The sequence below is a fragment of the Callorhinus ursinus genome, unplaced genomic scaffold, assembly GCF_003265705.2.
Source record: "Callorhinus ursinus isolate GAN/ISIS: 27379988/994484 unplaced genomic scaffold, GSC_fseal_2.0 scaffold29, whole genome shotgun sequence".
Taxonomy (NCBI): Eukaryota; Metazoa; Chordata; class Mammalia; order Carnivora; family Otariidae; genus Callorhinus; species Callorhinus ursinus.
The window spans coordinates 13,845,940-13,872,368 of NW_027397091.1; the positions used below are offsets into that span (position 1 = coordinate 13,845,940).

The 26,429-nt window shown below is 41.6% G+C and overlaps 2 protein-coding genes across 7 annotated transcripts; both read left to right on the forward strand.

Annotated features, from left to right (window-relative positions):
• Positions 1-456: 456 nt before the first annotated feature.
• On the forward strand, positions 457-13,866 carry SNRPB2 (small nuclear ribonucleoprotein polypeptide B2). 6 transcript variants are annotated; one of them, XM_073878416.1, is made up of 8 exons: positions 605-690; positions 1,023-1,038; positions 2,542-2,631; positions 3,207-3,379; positions 7,558-7,698; positions 9,495-9,545; positions 11,197-11,285; positions 11,745-13,866. In XM_073878416.1, exons 3-8 carry the CDS (start codon positions 2,568-2,570, stop codon positions 11,902-11,904), a joined length of 678 nt encoding a protein of 225 aa, XP_073734517.1. In that variant the 5' UTR covers positions 605-690; positions 1,023-1,038; positions 2,542-2,567; the 3' UTR covers positions 11,905-13,866. The 6 variants fall into 6 exon arrangements, with proteins under 6 accessions (XP_025732727.1, XP_025732729.1, XP_073734517.1 ...); XM_025876942.2 differs by lacking the exons at positions 605-690; positions 1,023-1,038 and adding an exon at positions 457-576; XM_025876944.2 differs by lacking the exons at positions 605-690; positions 1,023-1,038 and adding an exon at positions 509-576 and having other exon boundaries at positions 2,546-2,631.
• A 5,144-nt stretch (positions 13,867-19,010) lies between these two features.
• OTOR (otoraplin) lies at positions 19,011-23,121 on the forward strand. The gene is made up of 4 exons (XM_025876878.2): positions 19,011-19,468; positions 20,089-20,228; positions 21,136-21,246; positions 22,107-23,121. The coding sequence occupies exons 1-4, from the start codon at positions 19,354-19,356 to the stop codon at positions 22,128-22,130; spliced, it is 390 nt and encodes a 129-aa protein (XP_025732663.1). The 5' UTR covers positions 19,011-19,353; the 3' UTR covers positions 22,131-23,121.
• The last annotated feature ends 3,308 nt before the right edge of the window (positions 23,122-26,429 follow it).

Consider the following 26,429-nt stretch of genomic DNA (forward strand, 5'->3'; position numbering starts at 1 on the left):
ACATCAATTCCCTCTGCTTTGGAGACTCAACCTGAGTTGCTTCTGGGATTCAAGCTCATCAGCAGAATGGTGAGAAGCGTTCCCTCAAGAGCACCAGGAATCAGAGGACCCTTGGGGGAAGGTACCAGGTGCCCTCAAGGTGATGTTAAACCAGAGGCCACCAGAGCTCTGAGAACGACGGTAGTTGGCATGAGGGGCTGCCTGGCTGCCTGTGAAACTATATAGGGTTTGGAAAGATGAAAGGCACTGTCGTGTCGGGTAAAACCACACAAAGTCGTGGCTGGATAAGGAAACACTGACCTTCCCTATCGCCTCATTGCACGACCCCAGGAATCCAGTTTAATCCATGAGGCTCCTACAAGATCCTTCCCGGTCCCCAGCCACCCTTCCCGCCCGCCAGGTGTGCGCATGCGCAGAGAGAGTCCCAGGGGCGGCCGCCGGAGCAGGAGGGAATCGATCGACTCTGAGCTCGACTGCTCGAATTGTCGGCGCTTGGTTGAGGCGCGTGGTAGCGTCACTTCCGATAGCGGCTCCGTTTCCGGCTTTCGGTTCGTGGGGCACCAACGTAGGCCTCAGGTGAGTTGGAACGCGTTCTCGTTCGCTGTTTCCGTTCTCCGGGTTGTCGGCCGCCGCTCGGCTTGACGCCAGTTTGTGGGAGCAGGGAGTGGACGGGGCGCGGTGCTGGGAACGGCGAGTGTTTGTTCCCGGATTCGCGGAGGGGTTGGCGAGAGGGTGGGGGGAGTTGGAAACTAACGCGCTGGTCCTGCTAGGCCTCCGAATTTAGGAGAATTGTCTCTAGTGGGAAGGGTTGGGATCGGCGATCGCTTGACCGCTTCCTGGGGCTTTGGTCGAACGTGCCACGTCTAGAGAAGCGGGAGGCTCCCTTTGGACTCCAGGTGCCCTTGCTCTAGTCCACACCACTCTCAAACCTCGCGTGAGATCTTGCAAGAGCCTCCCCTTTGAAAGTTCCGCCTTCAGTTTGACGTCTCACTTTCTTGTTATTGTCATTTTCGCGACCCCAGCCTTTCCAGGTTTCAGGTAAGGGGGGGCGGTCACAAATGTCTGGCTAGCGTTACCTTTCACCTGTTCCCGCACAAAGTGCTGTCCCTGCTTTGTAGGCTTTTCCCTTATCAGGCTTCCTATACTGTTCACACACAGTGGGTTTAAAATTGGTGAAATGAAAGTATATGGGGGGTCACCCAAGGAAATAAAGTAGGGTCACAGTTGGCAACTAAAAACGGTGTAAAAAATGAAATGGCGAAGTGAGTGTGAAAGAAAAGTGCAAAAGTTGAGGAAACGTGTGGAATTCCCAAGTCTGCTGTTTATTAGCTAACAATTAGTCTGACGATAGGCAAGTCCCTTACCTGTAGTAGCCATTAAAAACAGGTACTCGAAGTGTTCACTGCCCGTCCGAGAGCTGTGCCAGAACTTTATGTTATCTAGTTTTCTGAGTTCTAGTAGGTAAATGCTGTTACACCAGCCCCATTTTACAGCCGTGGACCTGAGATTAAAGACCCTGCCTTCAGTCAAGCAGCTAGTAATAAGCATACATAGGATTTTAATTCAGAGGAGGTTGGTACTAGAATCTGAGCTCTTAACCGTCATGCAATACTGCTCTCTCTGAGCTCCATAATTTCAAGTCCGTTAGAGTTAACCTTAGAGTCAGGACAGCTGGTGATGGTGTATATAAATTAAGTAACTGATAGGAAGGCACGTTTTAAGTGTACTTGTGAAGTATTGCTTAGCAAACTTCGTTAATGTGTTAATGATTTTTACTGGGCACACATTTGCTAGTTTCCTTCTCATTTCTCTTAAAACCTAAAATATTATTTTAAAAATAATTTAAGTGGGGCGCCTGGGTGGTTCAGTCGGTTAAACATCCAGTTCTTGATCTCAGCTTGGATCTTGATCTCTGGTTGCGAGTTCAAGCCCCACGTTGGGCTCCATGCTGGGTGTGGAGCCTACTTAAAAAAAATAAGTAAATAAAGTAATTTCATTAAAAAACAAAGGTTATTTTGTTAGGTGAAAAAACTTGTTTGTTGCAAGTGAAAGATAAAAAAATAAATGTATTGGGTGAAATAATGTTATTAAATCTGCCTAGATACTGGTGCTCCACCAAGTTTTGCGCCTGAGAACTATTTTTTTGTTTAAAAAGGAGGGCTAGCAAGTGCTGGAGAGGTTTTAAAAACTAACAAAAACTGGTATTTTCTGACATTTGGAATTGAAAGAAAATTGGTAAGTTAATAATCCCTGTGTTAGGGTTGCCTGGGTGGCTCAGTCGTTAAGCATCTGCCTTCAGCTCAGGTCATTATCCCAGGGTCCTGGGATCGAGCCTCGCATTGGGCTCCCTGCTCGGCGGGAAGCCTGTTTCTCCCTCTCCCACTCCCCCTGCTGTGTTCCTGCTCTCACTGTCTCTCTCTCTATGTCAAATAAATAAATAAAATCTTAAAAAAAAAAAAAAATCCCTGTGTTGTCCTTATATGACACAATGGTGTGAGTTAATGCTCCCTGTTTATAACAGAATATTTACCGTCCCCTTAGGCAGTTTGAACAGTTTAACTCCAAACATGGATATCAGACCAAATCATACAATTTACATCAACAATATGAATGACAAAATTAAAAAAGAAGGTAAGTGCTTTTAAAAACCGTTTGTTCACAGCCAAAGTGCACTTAATTGCTAGCATCTTAAAAACTGTACTGCTTCAAAACTTCTCATGTAGTAATCTTTGTCAGTACCCGAAATAATGGCTTGTTCCTTTTGTGTGAGAATTTTAAGGCTTTTTAAAAACAAAAATAGGTAGGGGCTGGAAATTTGGTGAATATGTTTTCACTTATAGATAAAATGGTTTGAAACAACTTTTAGGGGTGCCTGGGTGGCTCAGGTCATGATCCCAGAGTACTAGGATCGAACCCTGAATTGGTTCCCTGCTCTGCGGGAGGCCTTCTCCCTCTCCCACTCCCCCTGCTTGTGTTCTCTCTTTTGCTGTGTCTCTCTCTGTCAAATAAATAAATAAAATCTTGAAAAAAAAACCAGCTTTTAAAATTAGATAGCCAGTAGTATAATGTGATTTTATTAAAATATGTAACTTTTGTTTAAATAAGTAAATGCATGGTGGGGGGCACTCATTGCAGTGTCATTTTATGAAGAGTTTTGTCACTGTTTCTTTCACAAATAAATTGTTTTCCCCTTTACTTTTGCTCAGAGTTGAAGAGATCCCTGTATGCCCTGTTTTCTCAGTTTGGCCACGTTGTAGATATTGTAGCTTTAAAGACCATGAAGATGAGGGGGCAAGCCTTTGTTATTTTTAAGGAACTGGGCTCATCCACAAATGCCTTGAGACAGTTACAAGGATTTCCATTTTATGGTAAACCAATGGTAAGGCAATCTTATTATTTTGGGTTTAATCACTTAATGGTATGTTAAGTTAGTAGATACGCATTTGAAACTATGGCTGTTCCTTTCTGTTTTTAATTGTTAAAGCAAGTTTGGGTTTATTTTATTTACACATTTGTGTTTATAGAAACACAGTAATAGTAGAGTTTATAATTCACTAGTTTATGATAGTTCAGATGGGCAATAACAAAATACAATATTTTTTAAACATTGTACACCTCGATGTACAATGTTCAAAAAATAGTGGCAGTATTGGCAATATTCTCATCTCAGAAGAATTAGAAGTTAACTCAAGATTAAAAAGAAACTTTTTTTGTAAACTTATAAAACAGTACAAAACACAGAAAATCATTGGTCAGAGAGGAAATCAATTTGAAGTTTCAGAAAATAGCATAGCAAAATACATATCAGAAGCCATGCAGTCTAGAAAAAGCAGTGATCTAAGAAAAATTCCTAGGTTTAAATTCATAGGTTTATTGATGAATAAACAATGAGCGACAGTGAAATAGTCATGCGTAGAAAATTTTAACCTCAGGAATGACGTGAGATTCACATTTAGCTGCTGGGTGAAGATTGGGTTGTCGGAGGGCTGAGAGGGACTAGGGAACTCAGGAGGCCACTGTCTAGAAATTGTTGGCACTGGCTTCACTTTGCCAACTAATTATTTTAAATCAATGGAATCGTGTACCTACAGAGTACCTTGGGTACAGATTCCTAGTGCTTTTTCCTGAGACTAGAATGGGATGAGAAGAGACCTTGAGGAGAGAGCCAAGGCCCAGAGTTTCCAGGCCCTGGATCCTCATTCTGATTTTACCATTAACTGGCTGTGTGCCTGTGTTCATTTTCAGTACCTATAAAATGTAAGCAGATTGGCTATCCTTTAGGCTAATTCAGAGGTCAGCAAAAACTTTATATAAAGGACTGGATAGTAAATATTTGAGGCTTTGTGGGCCACAAACAGTTTCTGTCACGTATTCTTGTGTCTATGTGAGTTTTTTTTTTAACAACACTTTAAACCGTAGGGAAAAAAGAAGTCTTTAACCTATAGGCCATACAAAAACAGGCCATGGGCTGGCTGGATTTGGCCCACTAGTGCAGGTACTGGTCTAATCCCTTTATTTTAGAAATGAAGAATCAGGGGGAAAAAAAAAGAGAGAAAGAATGAATCAGGCACAGACAGGTTAGTTGCCAGTCTAGGTTATACTAATACAACCAATGGCAGTACAAGGCCTTGAAAGCTAACCTGACACCCAGTATTACGATTTCCCCCCCGCCAAACTATGAGTTGGCACACTGTCCTCAAGGGCCAGATAGTATTTTAGGCCTTGTGAGCCAGATGATCTCTCCTGCAACTGTTTAACTGCCTTTATGGCAGCAAAAGCAGCTCTAGATGGTATGCAAATGAATGAATGTGGCTGTGTTCCAGCAAGACCTGATTTATAAAAACAGGCAGTGTTGGCTGTGGTCATTGGTTCGAGGGCCTTTATATAGCACATTATTTAATTCAGGAGTGGGCATTTTTTTCTCTGTTACTGGAGCAAATTTTCTTCTTTTCTATCCAGTTCCCCTTTTCCCATCACTTCCCATTTAATGGGCACCAGCTGTGTGGAAAGGCCCACCTCAGAAAACTAGGATTGTGCCTACATACACTCTTTTTGATAAGTTGGAATTGCCTGAAACCAGTTTGTCTGTCTTAGTAAGTATGAAGAAATAGTATAATGGAGATCGCAGTTGGCAGGAGCATAAGACTGGGTTTTAGTTTAAATCGAAAATTACATTAATATGGAGGAACGATTTCTTCCTATAGAGGATTTTGTTTTGTTGAGTTGAGATGACAAGTTTGCATGTGCCAGTTACTCAGATACAGGAAAGCTAGACATTTTTGGCACTGGCTTCACTTTGCCAACTAATTATTTTAAGCCAATGGAAAAAGTCCAGTAGACTGATAATGCCCAGAAAGTGTTTTATGAGTTCCATTTCTACCTTCAGGAAGGTAGCAGATACTGCCAAATTTCCAGCATCCTGGAAGAGGAAGAAGGATGTTCTTTGAGCTGTCTTGCTTTGTGCTTATTCAGGTGGTTTTAGTTGCTCTTCTGTTTTAAATCCCAACATACCAGATCAGAAGGAAGCAAAATTTGCTATAACTTGGAACTCATAACAAAATTACCCAAATTCAAGGATATTTGGTTATTTAATGCCAAAAATACCTCAGTAATGTAGAACCATTTTCCTGAATGGCTTCTGTTACGAAACCTTTGGCATATATGTAAACCTTGCTCCTTCTCTAAGCTGTGGGTATACTTTTTTTTGTCCCTTATGGGTATTTGGTCTCCAACCAAGGTTTTTCACCATTGGTACTTTTGACATTTTGACCTGAATAATTCTTGTTGTGGTGGGCTGTCGTGTTCATTGCAGAGTGTTTAACAGCATCCCTGGGCTCTGTCTACCACATGCCAGTAGCATGACAACCCAGACTGTGTCCATTCAATAGCACCAGTTGTCTGCTGTGGACAAAATCACCTCTGGTTGAGAATCAGTAGTGTAGACCAGCCAGCTAAGTATGATGGCTGAGATCAGGGATTTTTCACAGGTGACTGTGTCATAAGGACAGGTCACCCAAGATCTGTTCAGGTCAGGGAGAAGGTTGAAGACACAGGGGAGATGGCAGGGAGTCCTTGGGACTAAGAGTTAGTCTAAGTGGGTGCCTGGGTGGCTCCGTCGTTAAGTGTCTGCCCTCGGCTCAGGTCATGATCCCGGGGTTCTGGGATCGAGGCCTGCATCAGGCTCCTTGCTCTGCGGGGAGCCTGCTTCTTCCTCTCCTTCCCACTTGTGCTCTCTCTCACTATCTCTGTCTCTCTCAAATAAATAAAATCTAAAACAAAATTTAAAAAAAGTCTAAGCATTCCTTCTGGTTAGATGATGACATGCAAAAACCAGCAGTTGCTTACAGGGATAAGTCCACTTAGAAACCCTATGGTACAGCAGCCCAGAGTAGCCAGAGAAAGCTTTGCATACTGAAGTGAGGGTAGGATGCTCCCCTCTTGTTTCCCCAGCACACTCATCTCTAGCTGGGGAAAAAGACTTGCTTTTGGTTTTAACAAATTTTCTACTTTCAAACCCATGCTGTTTTAGGTCACTTGTTTCCTTTCAGGCTGAGATGAAATTCTTATTCTATAAGGCAATTTTAGATAGTAATTTGTAGGACTCTTGTGTTTTGATAAGGTCAGAGAGGTTGTTTCAGCTCATTAAGCTCCAGAGAAGAAATATTTCCTGGAAATGGAAATTGCAGCTTGCAAATAGATACACCCTGGAAAATAGTTTAACTCCTAGCAAAAATTTGGGTGATTGATGTTGGATCTAGCTGTGTGATAATGCTTTAGGCCAGGGCCATACTACTCAAAGTGTGGGCCCCACCATCCACTTTGTGCCTGTTAGAAGTGCAGAATCTCAGGCCTCACTCAGACCTACTGCATCAGAATCTGCAGTCTTCCATGTAGTTAGAATGCATGTTAAAGTTTACCAAATGCTCTCCTAGACTAGGGTTTTTAAAAGCTGCCTGTTGTCTTGCTGGCATACTGTTCTTGCTGGCCGTGGTATAGGAAGAATCAGCAAGTGGCCTGGTTGCACTAGCTGAGATGCCATCCTTTGTTTCTTTTCAAAGCATCTTGAAGTTTAAGTTGTTGCCACTATTAGTCATTTCATTTGAAAATCCTAGATCAGATTCAAAGGGAAATCATTCTCAATCTTTAGTACTTTACCTGTAGAAATAACAAATTCCATATAATACATTCCACAGCTAATCGACACATCTTGACCCTTTTATTGAGAGTGCTTACCAAGGAGTAGACAACTTTCCAGTGTGTTTTTCTGTTTCATGAAATTGAGAGAAGCAGTGGTGCAGATGTTGCAAAGTTCTGTGTTTCCCGTATGAAAATCTATGGGTTTTCTTCTAATAAGCATAGTTGAGTCTAACTTTAAGTTGTGAGTCATAGACCATAATTTATTTTCATTTGGTGCTCAGTGTGTTTGACAGACTTCCTTAGGGATGTGTTTAAAACCAGCTTGTAGTGTGTTTGTGTAATGAAATTTGAAATACTAATGAAGAGTATAAACAGCCTTCAGCTAATGAATAGTAACCTGTTTCCAAATAATTAAAACAGCGAATCCAGTATGCAAAAACAGATTCGGATATAATATCTAAAATGCGTGGCACTTTTGCTGACAAAGAAAAGAAGAAGGAAAAGAAAAAAGCGAAAACTGTGGAACAGACTGCGACCACTGCAAACAAAAAGCCTGGTCAGGTGAGATGAACAAAGTTCCTAGGTTTGTTGGTGTTAAGAACTTGACAGGGATGTCCGTTTTCCACTTAAGGGATGATCTTTGGGGTGTGTGTGTCTCTATGTGCCTATGTGTGTGTTTAAAAGGTGCACTTTCAAGAACCTGGAATTGGTTGAGTTCTAGAATTCCGATATTTATATTTAAGCCCCAAGTTAAATCTAAACCCTTACAAACGCAGATTTATATTAAACAGTTTTATTTGAATTTGTATGACATTTAGTTCCATCATTCTTCAAAATATGTTAATATTTGCTGGCATCTCTCTCAAGTTCTACTGCCTGTCAATGCTATAGATATTATCTTTAATCTTGAGTACTCCACACAAAGCTGCTTTCTCTAAACAGTTCAGGAATTCAAAAATCTAATTTAAAATGCCAGATAAAAGTGAGATTATCGTCCAAAATGTAGTTACTTTTGGATTGAAAGTCATTAGAAATCAGTTTCAAGAAGTATAATGCTTGACTTTTGTCTGATTGTTAAAAAACAACAAAAAAAAAAGACTGGTTCTTGGTTTTTCTGTATATATTTCTCCATAATTTTAAACATTAGAGATTAAATTTTATGATTAACAGTCTTTAAAATTTTGGACTAGATCTTTCAAAATTAACTGACAAGTTAAAGTTTGACTCAGGTACCATGTAAATTCTTAGAATAAGAAATCTTTTTAAATTAATGTGTTTTTTTAAGGTTTTAATTCCAATAGAGTTAGTGTTAAGTGTTGTTAGTTCCAGGTGTATCATATAGTGATTCAACACTTCTATACATGACTCCGTGCTCATCATGATAATTATCCTCCTTAATCCCTGTCCCCTATTTCTCTCATCCCTCTACCCATCTGCCCTCTGGTAACCATCAGTTTGTTCTCTGTAGTTAAGAGTCTGTTTCTTATTGTGTGTGTCTCTCTCTCTCTTTGTTTTTCCTTTGTTTGTTGGTTTTGTTTCTTAAATTCCACATATGAGTGAAATCATATGGTATTTGTCTTTCTGTGACTGACTTATTTCACTTAGCATTATGCCCTCTGGTTCCATCCATGTTGTAAAAGACAGGATTTCATTCTTTTTTATGGCTGAAAAATATCACATTGTATATATGCACCACATCTTCTTTATCCATTCATCTATCGATGGACACTTGGGTGGCTATTGTAAATAAAGCTGCTGTAAACATCAGGGTGCATGTATCCCTTTGAATTAGTGTTTTTGTATTCTTTGGGTAAATACCCAGTAGTGCGATCACTGGATCATGGGGTGGTTCTATTTTTAATTTTTTGAGGAATCTCCATACAGTTTTCCAGAGTGGCTGCACCAGTTTGCATTCCCACCAGCAGTGCAAGAGGGTTCCTTTTTCTCCACATCCTCACCAACACTTAGGGTTTCTTGTGTTTCTGATTTTAGCCATTCTGACAGGTATGGGGTGACATCTCCTTATAGTTTTGATTTGCATTTCCCTGATGATGAGTGATACTGAGCATCTTTTCATGTGTCTCTTAGCCACCTCTGTGTCTTTGGAGAAATGTCTGTTCATGTCTTCTGCCCATTTTTTAGTTGGATTATTTGTTTTTTGGGTGTTTAATCAGTTTCTAATATACTTCGGATACTTAACCCTTTATCGGTCATGTCATTTGCAAATATCTTCTCCCATTTAGTAGGTGGCCTTTTAAAAATTAATGTTATTTTTATGCAGTAATTAAAATTATAATCACCTGTTGCTTTTTTAGAGTGATCAGAAATTTTAACTGTTTTCTATTTCTTTTGTTTAGGGAACACCAAATGCAGCAAATACCCAAGGAAATTCAACACCAAATCCTCAGGTAATCTTTGTTTCCATGGGTGCTTGCTTTTTAAAGTAAAATTATAAACCAATAAGAATAATATAGAACAAGTTGCCTGTCTCCAAAAAATGAAAATAATTCCTTTTACAAGACATGAAATTAGGGGCGCCTGGGTGGCTCAGTCATTAAGTGTCTGCCTTTGGCTGAGGTCATGGTCCCAGGGTCCTGGGATTGAGCCCCTCGTCGGGCTCCCTGCTCCACAGGAGGCCTGCTTCTCCTTCTCCCACTCCCCCTGCTTGTGTTCCCTCTCTCACACTGTGTCTCTCTCTGTCAAATAAATAAATAAAATCTTTAAAAAAAAATGAAATTATGTAACACTTTAATATAGAAACTCACTTCTCAAAACATTGTAATTTTTTTAAGGGGCAGAAATGAAACCTGACTTTATTCCTTGCTTTCCATAACGTTTCATTGATGGAATCAAAATGACAGATTTTAAACTACAAAGGCTGGGAGCAAACTATTTTCCCTACAGTATGTACAAAGCCCCCAGGACTTTACAGACACACAGGTTGGGGAAATTGGTCAGGTGAATGGGCTCTCTTTCCCTACCAATTGCTCGAAGCACTGAACTGTCTTTTTTAATAGAGCAAAGTGGTTTTACGGTTACTCTTGCTCCGGCTTCTGAGAACAAATATATGTCTCTTTATAGATAGGTTTTGGAAACCTCTTAGCAAATCACCCTGCTGGAGGCCTCAAAAGAGAAAGCCTCAATTAGGTACTAATGGTTTCCTCTTGGTTCTTGGATGCTCGAGTCTGACAAGATCCTTAAGTCCGGAGAATTCCTTGCACCTCAGAGCTTTCCTTCTCTGATTTTTGAAGTTATGTGCATTTTCCTATATTCTCTCCCTCCCTCCTTTGTAGTCTTTCAGCAATTATAGTACAGCTTACAAATGCCGACACTTAATTCTCTAAGCCTTTAAGTTCTTTACACATCATCTTTTCTCTTCATGAAAGTAGCCGCCTGAAGACAGAGAAGCTCTTAGGTACAGGATGACCCTGTCCCTATAGTTGCCCATAACCCCAGCTTAGGGTATCAGATAATTAGTTTAACATCTTGTTAAACATACTTGTTTATACTTATTGGATGTAACTAGATGCTCTGTATATCTCATTTACTTGCAGAAAACATTAAAAGTCACCAAGTATTGGCTCTAAGTGGTAGTTCCAAATTTTCTTAAATGCTGGGAGATTGTAAACAATAACTCAGAGGATTGAAATCTGAGTTATTATTCGGGTAACCAGTTGAAGTTGGGTGACACTGCTGTCTTCTCTAGTTTTGTTAGGATCTTTCAGTTATGTAACCTAGTTGACAATCCTTCCAGTACAACTGACTCTGGATGCTTAAACATTGTTTTAAATACTATTAAATACTTTAAACTTAGTAAGATTTGTAATCATCCAAATTTGTATTAAGTGACTTGAATGTCTGCATAGTTGCTGTTCAGTTTGTGTTTATTTCTCCAGTGTCATTGTTTTTCAGCTTTAGTGTTCGCCGTAGTGCTACAATTTCATAATCCTTAATAAACTGGAACATAGCTCTCTGAAGTTTAGATTTTAATGTAAGAACTGAATGGTTTACTATACTTTTTATACTTAAAGCTAACTTTGCCTGTTTTCTTTGTAATAGGTCCCTGATTACCCTCCAAACTATATTTTATTCCTCAATAATTTACCAGAAGAGACTAATGAGATGATGTTATCCATGCTGTTTAATCAGTAAGTTTTATTGTAAACCAGTCTGTTCTGAAAGCCTCCCAACAGGACAAATAGTTCTTCTATGGGTTGAATCCTTTTGTGTATCACAACAGTAATTCCTATAGCTTTCTTGATTTGGTCTGGGATTAGTGATGTGAATTCAAGCCAATCTGCAGATTTAGCAAATAAAAAGCTGAATTACCTCTAATGTTTGACTCTTAATTGATGAGTATAACAGGAAACAAAGCTTTGATACAGTGATAAAATTGAACTAGCTTACATTATACCTGTACTTCTTTGATGGTATTATTAATTGTATTTTAGATTCTTTCAGCCTACTCAGGATTCTTGGTAGGATATGATAACTTTTCCTAGACCAGTATCGGGAAGTTGCTGATTTAAACACAGAATAAGCATTCATGTATTTGATATCCTTTATATCCTTTATATATTTATGTATATAAATTGTTTCTCTTGTAGGTTTCCTGGCTTCAAGGAAGTACGTTTGGTACCTGGGAGGCATGACATTGCTTTTGTTGAATTTGAAAATGATGGACAGGCTGGAGCTGCCAGGGATGCTTTACAGGGATTTAAAATCACACCGTCACATGCCATGAAGATCACCTATGCCAAGAAATAACATATGGGAGAGTTGTCTTTAAAGCACTTGGTGTTATTTATAGTGTTTGTTTTGATAACATTTGGTCAGGCCATTTTTTAATAGTTGGGATGAGGGGGAGTGAAAGTGAAATTTTTGTGAATGATTTAAAAAAAACCTAGTCTTTGTTTAGCCTTCGTGAACTATGAAATATGAAGGACTCAATTTTGTGTAATAAACTTTTATTTGTATTCTTTACCTAATACTTCATTTATTCCATTGTCCTATCATCAAATGTTTATGCTAGTCTAGAGCACCTCTTAAGGTATATAAAACTGTAATAGGATGCTTGCCTAGTATTATTTTGGAGCAGCTAATGGCAGAGAAACATTGAATCTTTTTTTTAATATTTTATTTATTTATCTGAGAGAGAACACGAGCAGGGGGAGGGGCAGCGACAGAGGGAGAGAGAGTCCTCAAGCAGACTCCCCGCTGAGTACGAAGCCTGAGGTAGGGACGCAGAACTCGATCCCAGGACCCTGAGATCATGACCTGAGCCTAAGTCAGCCACCTGCCTGACTGAGCCACTCAGACGCCACCATTGAATCATTTTAACAAAAGGAGAATTAGATCAAGTCCTTGATTAGATTTTTTGTAGTTTTTTTTTTATTCATATGGACTGCCAATCCTGGAGTTCTGTGTATGTGTTGCATTAATGGTAAAAATAATTCCCCTAAGTGTTAGAAGAAAATGAGACCTGGACAGGAACCAAGTTTGAACTTTGTGTTCTTCAAATAAATGCGCATCATTTCTTGCTGGTAGTAGGCATTTCACAAAGCTTTTCATTCAGCATTTAATTGGATAAAGGCCATTTTGGAGTAACTTATGTTTTCAGGGGAAACAAGGAGAGGGAATGCTGTCTTTCAACTTCTCATTTCATGCTCTTATCCTCTTGATGCAGGATTTTTCCTAAGGAATACCTGCTTGTTTAATAATCTAACCTCTTCTTTAGGAAGGTTTCCAAGGGAAAGAATTTACAATCTAAAAATTTTTTAAGATAAATAGGCTGACTTGTAAAGAATTGCCAATTCTAACCTTGATATGTCTTTGTAATTCTCAAACACCAATGTTTAATTCTTAAACACCAAAGCTCGTTTTCTTTAGCTTTTGATTTATACCTAAGGCTGTGATTCAGTCCCCTGCTAGTAAAACCATGGGCATCTTTAGAAGTGGACAATTTTTTGCACCTACAGCACACATTAAAGTGACACTTGATCATTTTTTCATGTTTTTCTTTGAATATTTCCTTGAACAAAAGTTTGAATTTTTATTGTATACTTAATGGGAAGACTACTTCTAGACTTACGTAGATTTTTGTGAGGTCACTCAACGTATACATAAGGAGGAAAAAGCAAAATAATTTTTATTCCTAAAGCTGCCACATTTAGAATCTTTTTTAAAAGATTTTATTTATTTGAGAGAGAGTACAAGTGGAGGGAGGGGCAAAGGGAGAGAGAAGCAGACTCTTGGCGAAGCAGGGAGCTTGACACAGGGCTGGATCCTAGGTCACTGAGATCATGACCTGAGCCAAAGGCAGATGTTTTAATGACAGCACCCAGGCGCTGCCCCTTCTTTAAAGATTTTATTTCAGATTTTTTTAAATTGAGTTATTTACATGCAATAAAATTCACCCCTTTTTAGTGAGTTTGGGTGAGTAAGCCCATTTGATGGGTTTTGACAGTTGTATACAGTTGTGTACTAACCATAATCAAGATACAGAGCCTTCCATCACCCCTCAAATACAAAGACTCCCTTTGCTCCTTTGCAGTTAATCCATTCCCCATCCCTGACTCTAGGCAACCAATGATCTGCTTTCTAGCACTATAATTGTCCCCAGTCTAGAATACTTTTGGGGCTGCCTGGCTGGCTCAGTCGGTGGGGCATGCAACTCTTGATCTCAGGGTTGTGGGTTCGAGCCCCTTTAAAATTAAAAAAAAAAAAATAGAATGCTTTTGAAGTTCATCTCTTGAATGCATTAGCAGTTCTAACAGTGGATGGGCATTTGGGTTCTTTTAAATTTGGGGCTGTTACAAATAAAGAGCTTATGAACATCTGATTACTTTTGAAAGCTTTTTATTTTGATATAATTTCCAATTTTTTTAAAGATTTTATTTATTTGTTTGACAGAGAGAGAAACAGTGAGAGAGGGAACACAAGCAGGGGAAGTGGGAGAGGGAGAAGCAGGCCTCCCGCAGAACAGGGAGCCCGATGCGGGGCTCGATCCCCCGACCCTGGGATCATGACCTGAGCCGAAGGCAGACGCTTAACGACTGAGCCACCCAGGTGCCCCGTATAATTTCCAATTTATATAAAAAATGCAGAAATAGTACACAGCTCCCATAAACGTTGCTGAACCATTCAGGAGTCATGCCACCTTGACCCTTTATTACCCCTTAATACTTCAGTGTGTATTTCCTAAGTACGAGACCACTCTGCTGCATAACTGCCATATGACCAGCAGAATCAGGAAATAACATTAATCCAGTATCCAATCTGATTCACATTTTGTTGATGTCCCTAAAATGACCAAGATTCCAACCTGGGATCATGCCACATGTGGTTGTCTCTTCAGTATCCTGTGCGTTCCTCAGCCAGTCCTTGCCTTTCTTAATGGTATGCAGAGATATCTGTGTGTCTGTATTTGTGGCTGTATCGATACAATTATATGAAAAAGGAATTTACAGCCATATCTCTAATTGCAATCCGGCGACCCTGAGTTTATTCTGGGCTTCCCCCTTTCCTTTTGTTTTTTAAGATTTTATTTATTTGAGAGAGAGAGAGAGAGCCCCTGCACACAAACAGTGGGAGAGGGAAAAGCAGTCTCCCCACTGAGTAGGAGCCCAATGCGGCACTCGATCTCAGGCCCCTGGGATTACGACCTGAGCGGAAGGCAGACGCTTAACCAACTGAGCCACCCAGGCATTCCAGCCCTACTTTCCTTCTTTGTAACTTCCTCCACTCCCAGTGATCAATGCATTTACTTACTGCTTAAATCTCCTGGAATGTAATCAAACTCTGGGAAGCAAGGCTTCAAGAGGGAAGAGGGGGACGAAAAAAGGAACTAACTACCCTTTGAAAATGATTTGATCATGCTGGCATCTTGGGCCCATCTGTGGGAGTTGCCCGGAGTTTTGGAAGAAGTAGATGTTGCGCTCATCTAATGTGGTGGTTCACAACTTCGAGTTTAACTTTAACTTCTGCTGCGGATTCGAATCATCTGGGAAACATTTCCAAATGCCCATGCCTAACCTACACCCCATATCAATTAAATCCTAATCTCTAGGCATGAAACCCAATCAGCAATGTTTTTAAGTTCCCTGAGTGATTCCAATGTGAGTTAAGAACTAACAAAGCAGATTTCTACCTTTCGAAATAGGTTATAATGATTAGATCATTAGTTCAAATTGTATTTTTCAAAGGCAGCATATTGATAAGAAGAAGATGGTGTAAAAATGCAAAGTGTTGTGGGGCACCTGGGTGGTTCAGTTGGTTAAGTGTCTGACTCTTGGTTTCGGCTCAGATCATTATCTTGTGGTTGTGGGATCGAGCCCCATGTTGAGCTCTGTACAGAGTCTGTTTTAGGATTTTCTCTCCCTCTTCCTCTCCCTCCTGCTCACACTCCTCCTCTCTCTCTCTCAAATAAGTAATCTTTTTTGTTTTTAAAGGAAAGCATTGCAAGAGGCTCACATCTCCATTTTGAACTTTAAGATGTAAAGTATTTTCTGTTTGGGTATTTAGCAAGCATTTTGTCCTTGGAAATATTACATCCAGTAAAGATCTAATGCAGAATGTGAAGCCCTGGCTTAAAATTTGTGCTGTAATTGATTTGCCCTTGAGCAGTACTTCTCAAACTTTCATGTTCTTCCAAAGCACTTTTGTACCTTATTAAACTGATCTAGCAGGACTGGAGGAGAGGGGTGTTCTTTTTTTTTTTTTTCTTAAGATTTTATTTATCCGTTTGAGAGAGAGAAAATGAGAGAGAGAGAGAGCATGAGAGCGGGGAGGGTCAGAGGGAGAAGCAGACTCCCTGCTGAGCAGGGAGCCCAATGCGGACTCCATCGTGGGACTCCAGGATCATGACCTGAGCTGAAGGCAGTCGCCTAACCAACTGAGCCACCCAGGCGCCCTGAGGGGTGAGGTTTGAGAGACTTTATAAAGTGATGCTGAATGTGCTGATCTGGGGACCATGCTTTGGTGGCAAAATCCCGGAGTCTTTGCCCTGATAACTTAGTTGGTGAGTCTTGATTTTGTGGTGTTATGAACGTCTTTTGAAACTTGATAAAACCTAAGGGCTTTCCCCAGGAAAAACAAAATTAAAACAAAAACGTGCATATATACACCTAAGCATAAACTTCAGGGAGGCCATGCATTCATTCAATGAATACTCATTTTTCTTTTTCTTTTTCTTTTCCTTTTTTAAGATTTTATTTATTTATTTGGCAAAGAGACAGCGAGAGAGGGAACTGAAGCAGGGGGAGTGGGAGAGGGAGAAGCAGGCTCTCCGCTGAGCAGGGAGCCCGATGCGGGGCTCGATCCCAGGACCCTGGGATCATGACCTGAGCCGAAGGCAGACGCTTAACAACTGAGCCACCCAGGCACCCCAAATGCCCATTTTTCTGGGTGCTAATGATAGAGCAAAGGGCAAGATTGACAAGATCCTCACCTCCTGGAGCTTTCATTGTGGTGTCTGGGGACAAATCGTCACCACGTAAATAAAGAAGGCCTGTCGCGTAGTGATAAGTGATGAGGCAGTGTACCACGAACACACAATGGATGGATTGAGTTGGAGGAGTGCAAGAATGGCTTTGTGAAACCAGTCTGTCTGTCTGTCTGTCTGGGGAGACATCTTGTCCAGAGACCTGAGGGCCAGTCTATGGAATGAAAGCTTCCCCAGCAATCAGCTCCAGAGAGCCTGAAGTAGAAATGAACCCTGCAGTTTCATAAGACAGATCAGCTGGTATGGCAGGCGCAGAGTGAGTGAGGGAGAGAATGACAGGAGGTGACTTCAGAGGGGCAGAGGGGCCAGATCATGCAGGGCCTTGTAGGTCACAGCAAGAAGGTTGCTTCTACCCCATCCACCACCCAAACCTATTTTTATACCTTAAAGGAGCCATGGCCCCCATTTTAAGAACTGCAGATCGAGAGCTAATTTAGGAACGAAAACAGAAAAATGTCATTTGGAGAATAAAGGCGCAGAGAATACACCTGAAAATCCAGATGAAGGAGGTGAGCCTGCTCAGGGCAGAGCCCTTCTCCAGACCCCCGGTATCCACAGGGTCTGGAGCCTGCCTCCAGGGACAACTGCTCGCCGAGTAATAATAAGTTTAAGTTCCAATTTGCAAGCAAAATGTTCGTTTCCATCCTGTCTCCGCCCGCTGCAGAATGCTAGGACATCCCAGGCCTGCCCGGGGACGCACTCAGATGGCTTGACATCTCTTGTCTTTACTTCTCCACCTTCCAATAGCCAATAATGGCTTGGTGTGAGCACCGGCCTTAGCTTGCTAAGTTGTTGTGATGGCTCGGTTGTGGCTTTATTCCACATTTCACTCTGCTCCAGGGGGAGGTGGGGCTTGGACTGTGTGGCAATCCCCGTTTCTGTTAAGTGCCTCTTAAGTGGCAATTGTCTTTTAGCTCTCCTGTGTTGAGGGCTGGCTTGAGACCCTCACAGTCTGTAAAAGAGCTGCCTGATCAGGATTAAGAAGATTTAATCTATGCTTTAGTTTTCCCAGAGACCCTCTTAGGCCCCTAGATTATAAGGAAGGAAAAATGTACTGGCAGCCTGCTTTTGGAAATGATTTCCAATTCATATTTTCCTTAAAGTGAAACAGGAAATGAGGAATTTAAAATCTCAATTCTGGAGCACCTGGGTGGCTCAGTCGGTTGGGCGTCTGCCTTCGGCTCAAGTCATGATCTCAGGGTCCTGGGATGGAGTCTCACATTGGGCTCCCTTGCTCCGTGGGGAGCCTGCTTCTCCCTCTCTCTCTGCCTCTCTCCCTGCTTGTGCTCTCTGTCTCTCTCTCTCTCAAATGAATAAATTAAAAAACCTTTAAAAAAAAAAAGGTGGTTCTGGCCTTTGCTGGACTGTAGGGGCTATAGTTTCTTTATCTATAATGGAGATATTGAATTAAAGAAGCTTCCACATCTGGGCCAGCTCTTTAAAATATTGTCCTCTGAAAATAACACACTCCACCCCCAAATAAAACCTTTTTTAAAAATAATACTATAAACATATTTTGCTTTGCCAGTTTACCCCCAGTTGTGTACAAGATTATTTTGTTAAGTTGAATGCTTGTCCCTCATCTTGTGAGGTGACTACCTGTTGGAGGGAGGAGGAGGTTCTGTTCTGAAGCCTCATCATCAGCCAAGTTGGATGGGGCATCCGGACAGGGACCTCTAGTCTAGAAACAGTGGGGTGGGGGGGCGGTGTGAATCTTATGAAAGAGATACCAGCCCCAAACACTAGAAAAAGCAGCAACCTATTGTCTTGTCTCTCCTCATAGAAAGTAAATCCTTGGGGCCAGGGAATTTTTTTATTCACTGCTGTATCCCTCGTGCCTGGAACAGGACCTGGCACACAGTAGGTGCTCAGTAAATATTTGTTGACTAGATGGAGCTGCATATTGGCACTTCAACTTTCGTGATTTCTAGCAGTACTCCTCTTTCTGCGGGAAAGACTCCCAGAAGCAGGGAGAAGGACGGTGACAGGAACCTCTAGCTTTCCCTGTCTCCACCCAGGAGCACTGTGAGACTGAATTTCAAAAGTTCCAGAGAGGAAGAAAAGATTGTTCCATTCTTTCCAACTCACCTATGTCCCCCTTTCCACATTGAAACAGTCTAGATCTGGTAACGGCTCACGTGTTACAAACTATGTCTGCCTCAGAACAGACGCGACTCCCGAAAATCTTATCATGGATGATTTGTAAATTTAAGCATCCTTGATTTATCTATTCCAAAAATCCACGTTTATTAATTGGATTTGTTTCAAGGAACATTATGTGTTCTAAGGAAATAGATCTCACATTTTCAGCAGATTCATCTAGTCAGTACATCTCTGCTTCTAAGTGGAAAGAATAGGAAAATGGAGCCAAAAAATTGTTTTAAATGATTTAAAATTCTCATAGTTCTTTCCACAATGCCCTACTAGTTCAGTGTATCACAGCTAAAGTGGCTTTACCAATGGTGGACCGTTTGGATATCATTTGTGTATATATATAAAAAAAGACCGAGTTTGAGTCTCTTTGGAAAACCAGATGCAAATTAGCCCCTGGAGCTCGGGAACTGTTAGGAAAGCAGAGGAGGGAACGTGGGCACCTTCCCATTGGCTGGGGGGACTCACCCAGATGTCTGACTTCCACATAAAAGACAGGAACCACTGCAGTCAGTTCCCACTTCCAGTTAAAGGACGACAGCAAAAACAGCAAAAAAAGGAAGATGGCCAGACTATTATTACTTTCCCTCCCAGGTCTTGTAGCCATATGTGCCGTGCACGGAATATTTATGGACAGACTTGCTTCCAAGAAGCTCTGTGCAGATGACGAGTGCGTGTGTAAGGACACATTTTATGCCTTTCATTATCTTTCTATTATATAACTGAAAAAGAATGGGGCACCTGGGTGGCTCAGTCAGTTGAGCGTCTGCCTTCGGCTTGGGTCATGATCCCAGAGTTCTGGGATCGAGCCCCATGTCTGGCTCCCTGCTCAGCGGGGAGCCTGCTTCTCCCTCTGCCTGCCGCTCCCCCTGCTTGTGCTCTCTCTCTGTCATAAATAAATAAATAAAAATCTATCTATCTATCTATATATATAAAAATAAAAATAAATCTCTCTGTCAATAAAAAAATAAATAAATAAATAAGTAGAAAAAGAAAAAAAAATCCACTAACAGCAGAACTATCTAATTGGGCTTTAAGTGAATCTTCTCTAACGTGTATGTCGCTAGGACTGCTTGGTCTGTACATTCAGTGTCTTAATTACTGAGAATTCACTTGGTTAAGATTTTCAGCTTTCATACCTTGGCTATATTACTCTTCTTGAACTGAACATTCAGGAGCTGTAAACTGGGAGTTATTAGTCTCTCTGATTTCCTATTTCTGATACGTTTGGCCTTTTTACTGTTAGAAAATCCAGGAGACTAAATAATGTAGTCATTTCAATGTTTCTTTTCTTCCAGATACTATTTCTCTGGCCAGAGCTCAAGAAGATTACAATGCCCCAGACTGTAGGTTCATTAATGTTAAAAAAGGACAGCAGATTTATGTTTACTCAAAGCTGGTACAAGAAAACGGAGCTGGAGAATTTTGGGCTGGCAGTGTAAGATGAGATCCTTGCAAATATACACACATCTTGACATAGGTTGCTCTTAATTTTTTCTCTCTGACCTCCCTCCAGTACATTTCAGTGTTTGAAACAAGCTCTCAAGAATAATGGAGAGGTTTAGATGCAAGTGCAGAAAATCACATGCATTTGCTTTTCTGGCATTTTGAAGAAACAAAGGAAATTTCATAACAAAACCAAATGTAGGTTTATGTGATGTGTTGGCAAGAACTAGTCAACCACATGGGGGGCTTGAACATCTTAAAGAGTTTGAAACTTACTCAAAAATGTTTGAACGGATTTGCCAAGGAAAAGGCTTGCGTGTTGGCAGTCAGGTTCCGCTTCAATATTTTAAAGGAAACCAACACCCTCTTCAGCTCCAGAGAATCTGCTTTCTTCGGTGAAAACCTGCAGGGGTGGGCCCCAGGGAGGGATGAAGCAGGGCTGATTTCCTGTCCTCATCTGCAGCCCCACAGACAGATTCTCAAGGAATGAAGAATTAAATCTTAAATTCACTCAAGTATCTGTGCACTCGAATATTTAACAATCGAGAAAGGCCAGTTCTTTAAAATAAAAGTACCTATTTGGTTCTTTAGAAACCTACTGAATTTGCTTGTGGGTTCCAAAAAGATTTTGGGCAGTTCACAAGATTGCATAAAATAAAGAAATGCTCAGTGAGACTGGGAAGACCTGGCCACAAGAGAACAGAGATACACTTTCTGTGGGTTGACTCAGTTGCTGTGAGTGAGCTTCAAAGTTGGATCTGAGGCCCCTGGAACCCAGAGGGGAAAATGGAGTCATTGCAATTCTGTAATTCTCATTCACAGCAAATGTGATGCTAGGGGGTGTCTAGAAGTGGACTCCCAGCCGCAGCCCCCTGACTGTTACTCTTCTGGGCGCTCAGGTCTACGGAGATGACCATGAGGACGAGATGGGCACCCTGGGCTATTTCCCCAGCAGCTTGGTCGAGGAGCAACACTTGTACCAAGAAGCCACCAGAGAAGTCCCCACCACGGTAAGTGTCTCAGAGCAGGCCAGGGAAGGACCCAGATCCTGGGCTAGTGCAGGCAGGTGTTAAAAATGCATCTTGTCACTTACAAGACGACTGGAGCAAACCCCCCTACTTGTAGCAGAGGCTTCCCCAAGACAGGGAGGTTTGGGAGAGCATTTACACCTACTCTCAGTGTTGAAAGGTTACTGAACTTTCTCCATCCACCCCCTTTTGTTTTTAGATACAAGTTATCCTAGAAAGGAGTCCATGTCACAAAGAAAGAAAAGAATATAGTATTCATGGACTCTTAACTGATGGTTACATTTATTTACTAAAACACTTGGGCTGGGAAAAAATCAGCACCTGTATTTAATCAAATCAAAACATTCTGGAAAAAAAAAAATCTTTGGGTGCCTTATTTCTGTGGTCTATAGATTCTACTTATGTTTGAAAAAGAAATTATACTCTTTCCAGTGCCCTGGGGTCTTGCAAGCCCCAGAAGAGACATAAAAGATTCCCTTTGAGCTACTTGGCAGGGTGGTTGTTTTGAAGATTCTCCTGGAGCTAATTGCTGCGTGAAATAACTTCAAAACATTGCCCAACCCACACAGATGGGAGTTGCTTGTCATCGCTTCTGAGCACTGAGCTTGAATGTGTCAATTAACCACCAATTAAAAGTGTATTTGAGAACCTTCATTTTAAGTAGTTTTTGACTTAAAGTGATAATTATGTCATACTCTTTGGGGTTCAACCTTATTTTAAATCCAGATTTCTCTTTGATGACCTATGACCTTCTTTTAAATAAAGAAACTATATTTGTTTTCTGGCCCTTGTGTGCTCGGTTCAATCTTTTTTTTTTTATTTGCCTTTTTTTTTTCCCCTAGGATATTGACTTCTTCTGTGAGTAAGAAATTAGACAAACCTGCAAGGAAAAAGGAAACACCAAAAACTAGGAAAAGCGAAATAAGAAAAAAATACGTGTCCCAAATTCCTGACTTTTGTTTCAAGGCTTTGTTATCCTTACAGGAGGACTGGGCCTTGGCGGCCAGAGGTGGCGCATGAAGGAGGGGGTTCCATTCAGTTTTCTGCTGGCCTGGTCTTCCCACCACCTGGGGCAGGGCGACGTTTGGTTCAAGAGGGAGAATTGAAAGCAGAAATTCTATTTTAGCCTAGAGAACCCTCTCTTATGCAAGAATGTATACAGAGGATGGCTCATTTTTATTATTTCTAAATTGTAATTCTTACCAGCTCTTTGGCTTCTTATATAAACTTGGTGGGTCACAGATCTTCTCTTTGGACATGCTATTTTCTAATTATTTGTCTCACTGGCCATTTGGAGTGTTATATGTACCCAAAGGGGCTATATCCCCAAGGAGTATTCGAGGATTGTTGTTACTTTTAATATTGGATGTGTTTGGGATGTGAAGTTGGTGGGAGCGGATGAGCTGTTTGGGCTCAGAGATATTTGGACTATGCCTCTTTCTCTTAAAAAAAATCACAAATTATTTCAATGGAATTTTATCTTCTAGTGATCAATTTACTGCTTCCCAAATTTTAAGTGTGTGTGTATGTAATAAGGGTGGAGCAGCTTATGAAATATTTGTAATGGGATAGTTTCCCCATCATATGTGCTGTCACTGCAAACATTTGAGCTTCAAGTCAAAAGACAGGGGGAAAAATTCTGTGGGTTATTTCTCGACTTCTTTTTCAACTTTGAATTTCCTCTTCCTGTGCAAAGTCCCCCAGTCAAGGATGATGTGTGAAGAAATCTGGTGAGGGCATTGGTGGTCCCAAAGGATAATACAAGTGTCTCTACATTTGATTGGAAATTTGCTTTGATTGTGTATTCCTACTATAATTCTTTTTATGTAGTCATGAGTCTTTTTTACATGTAATTAAAATGCCTGTACTCAAAAAAATTGACAATTTCTGACATAAAATTTGTTTTAAAACATTTTTCACCTGGGGTCATCGAAAGTCTGGAAGGCACTTGGAATTGGGGTTGGTTCCTCAGTTATCTGTGGTCTGTTCATCCCACCGGCATGAAGAGGAGGGCATTTACAATAAGTCAGAGATGGGGACCCCAGGCTCATTTTTCCAGCTGTGTCCATTGTGATTTGGGGTGAATTTATTTTTGCCAAATTCCCATGGGGTTTCATCATGTGAAATGGTACCCCAAAAAAGCCCCCCAAACCCAAACCCACTTACTGCATTCCATAAAATGTTTCAGGCAGCATCTAGGGTGGTCAACACAATTTAAGGTAAGAGACATTTATCCGCTGTTTCTATCTGCCTCTCACTTGCTGGCTCCCCCTTCCAGGTACTCCATTATCCCTCATGACACCCTCCATCTGCCAAAGCCCCCATCTGTCTGGCCTCATGCTTCCAGCCTTCCTCCTCAAGCACGGGGCTTCAGGCTGCGGTCCCTCCTGGCCACACCTGCCTTCCCCTCACCAGAACCGATCTCATCCAGAACTTTTGATTGGTTTCCATCTTCTGGGGGCCTAGCTGCATCAACAGAATGAAAGCACCTGCAGGGACTTTTAAACATGAGCTAGCCTTTCAGAAGGCAAAGGGCCATCCCTGGCCCGGGGGCAGCGTGGGCCTCACTTGGGTGCTGGTTAAGAAGGCAGAACCCCAGGGCCCACCGCAGACTTTCTGAATCACAATCTGCATTTTCACAAGACCCCCAGATTTGAGGTTCATGGATGCATTGGAGGGAAAGAGAAACCTCCTTCTACCCTTCTTGGGTCTCTGGCTGGGCCTAAGAATTAAACTGACATAGACTACCAGGAGAGAAGCGGGTATGCTTAATTTCATATTTTTATATGGTGATGGGAATCTTCAAAAGGAAAATGAAGACTCAGAGAAGCCACTAGAGCCATGTACTTATATACCTTTTTCGACAATGAACAATAAAATGTGGGACGTGACAAGACAAAGTGGCTTGGGTGCAGGGCAGTAAATCACGGTACGGTGACCAGGAAACATACACGGAGAGCTGTGGAAGACAAGGGTGATTGCAGCGGCTTTTTTGCCCGGGTCCCTTCCAGCGCCGACTCCCAGGGCCTGGCCATAAGTGCGTCCTCTTCCCAGCGCACCGAGAGCACCTTCCTCTTGGGAAATTTTATGGCCTGTTTTTAGGTAGAAAGGGAGGTCAGAGAACCCTTCCTGCATCTGCGATTTCTCTCCCGCCTTCAGCTCAAAATGATCAATATGCCGAAGCGGCATCTTTTGGGGTAGCATGTTCTGAACCCCTTGGACATTAAAGGTTATGAGAAACACTCATTTTAGTTCTCTCCTTTCCTCTGACACAGAAAGAAATAAGTGAAAAAAGCGAGAGCACCTGGGAGATGAAGCAGCTCTGCCAAGGTTGAACGAGCAGGATTTCCACATTCCGAAACCAGTATCCCCCCATGTTGTAGGACCGCCGTGGTGTCTATAGATCTCTACCTTCCAGAAAAGGAGGCCGTGGGGTGGGGAAGTGAGAGTCGGGGGGGGGCAATGAGGCTACTTGGGGAATCTTCCTTCCCACTACGAGCAAGGGTATCTTCTACCTCTAAGAGATTCTCAGTCCCTGATGTTGTTGCTTTGCAAACTTGGGAGCTCCTGAGAAATCTGAGACCAGGCCCTGGAAGGGGAGACCGGGAAAGAGGTAGACCACTCCAGATGGGCAGGTGGCAGTTTCCTGAAGCAAGGGACTTAACACGCAAGGCTTATGGGCGGCTGCAAGACGAGTGAGGAGCCTCTACTGACCATTCGCGTCCAGCTCAAGGGTCAACTGGTGGTCACGTCCTCTCCATGACCTCCCCCAACAGACATTAAAGAAAACAAAAATCCCCAAACAACTAGGCCTAGGGATCCCTGAGGGAACTCCAACTTGTAGGTTTCCTCTATACTCCCAAGCTGAGGCTGTGTGTGTCTGTGTGTGTGTGTGTGTGTGTCTGTGTGTGTGTGTAGTGTTTAAATTTTTCCATGTAGCTGTACTATTACCTCTTGGGAGAAAACTAAGGATTTCACTATCCCTTGTGTATATACAATGGAATATTCATCAGCCATAAAAGAGAATGAAATCTTGACATTTGCAACCACATGTTTGGAGTATTATGCTCAGTGAAATAAATCAGTCAGATAAAGATGAATACCCTATATTTCATTCATGTGGAATTTACAAAACGAAACAAAGAAAAAAAAGAGACAAACCAAAAAACAGACTCTTTTTTTTTTTTATTCTTTTTTCAAAAAACAGACTCTTACCTATAGAGAACAAACTGGCGAATGCCAGAGGGGAGGCGGGTGGAGGGATGGGGGAAATAGGTGAAGGAGATCAAGAGCACACTTATCATGATGAGCACTGAGTGATGTACAGAATTGTTGAATCACTATACTGTGCACCTGAAACTAATAAAAAAAAAAGAGTTTCCTCATCCTTGACCTCACAGGATATGGGAAACAATAAGGGCAGTGGATAGGGGTAGCGCAGTCAAGTAGCTTTCAGGAGCCAATTTAGGGCAAATGGTGAGACTGCCTCGAGCAGAGCTATTCAAAGGGGTTACCAGTGCAAGACGAGAGAAGCACTGAAACCCATCCGAGGTGAGAACAGTCACGGCATGGAAGACCCCGGCAGGCAATAAAATGAAATGAAATCTTGTTTAAGGGAACTGTGTAATTGGTGGCTCAGAGAAGTCAGGCAAGCACAGAGCTCAGGGCAGCATGGAAAAAGATAGGCTGTCTATTTCTTTCAGTGCTGTCGTTCCCTATGTGTGCATGCTTGAATAAGGTTCTGACCTTGCTGGACCTCTGTTTTCTTGGCTGTCAAGGGGTTCACAGCATCTTCCTTGCTGGGCTGTTGCGAGGCTTAAATATAATATAATAAGGCCTCTAAGAGTGGGACCCCTAGGTGGCAGCTAGTATTATCTGACCCAAGAGGGCCGCAGAGAGAACAGCCTTCCCTCAAGGAGCTGTGCTGTAATCTGCTAGATGCTTCACTGATAAGAAATTGTAACTTCCCCTTCAGACCATCTGGGATTTCTAAATCAAAGATATTTCCACATTGCATACTTTTTTTGTGGTCTCATTTCTTAAAAAACAACAACAAAAAAAAAACCAAAACACCTGAAATTACCCGAAATAGTGTGGAGTGTATGAGTATAATTTTGATTTGAAGTCCCAGTTCTGGCCACAGCCCTTCATTAACACCAACATGT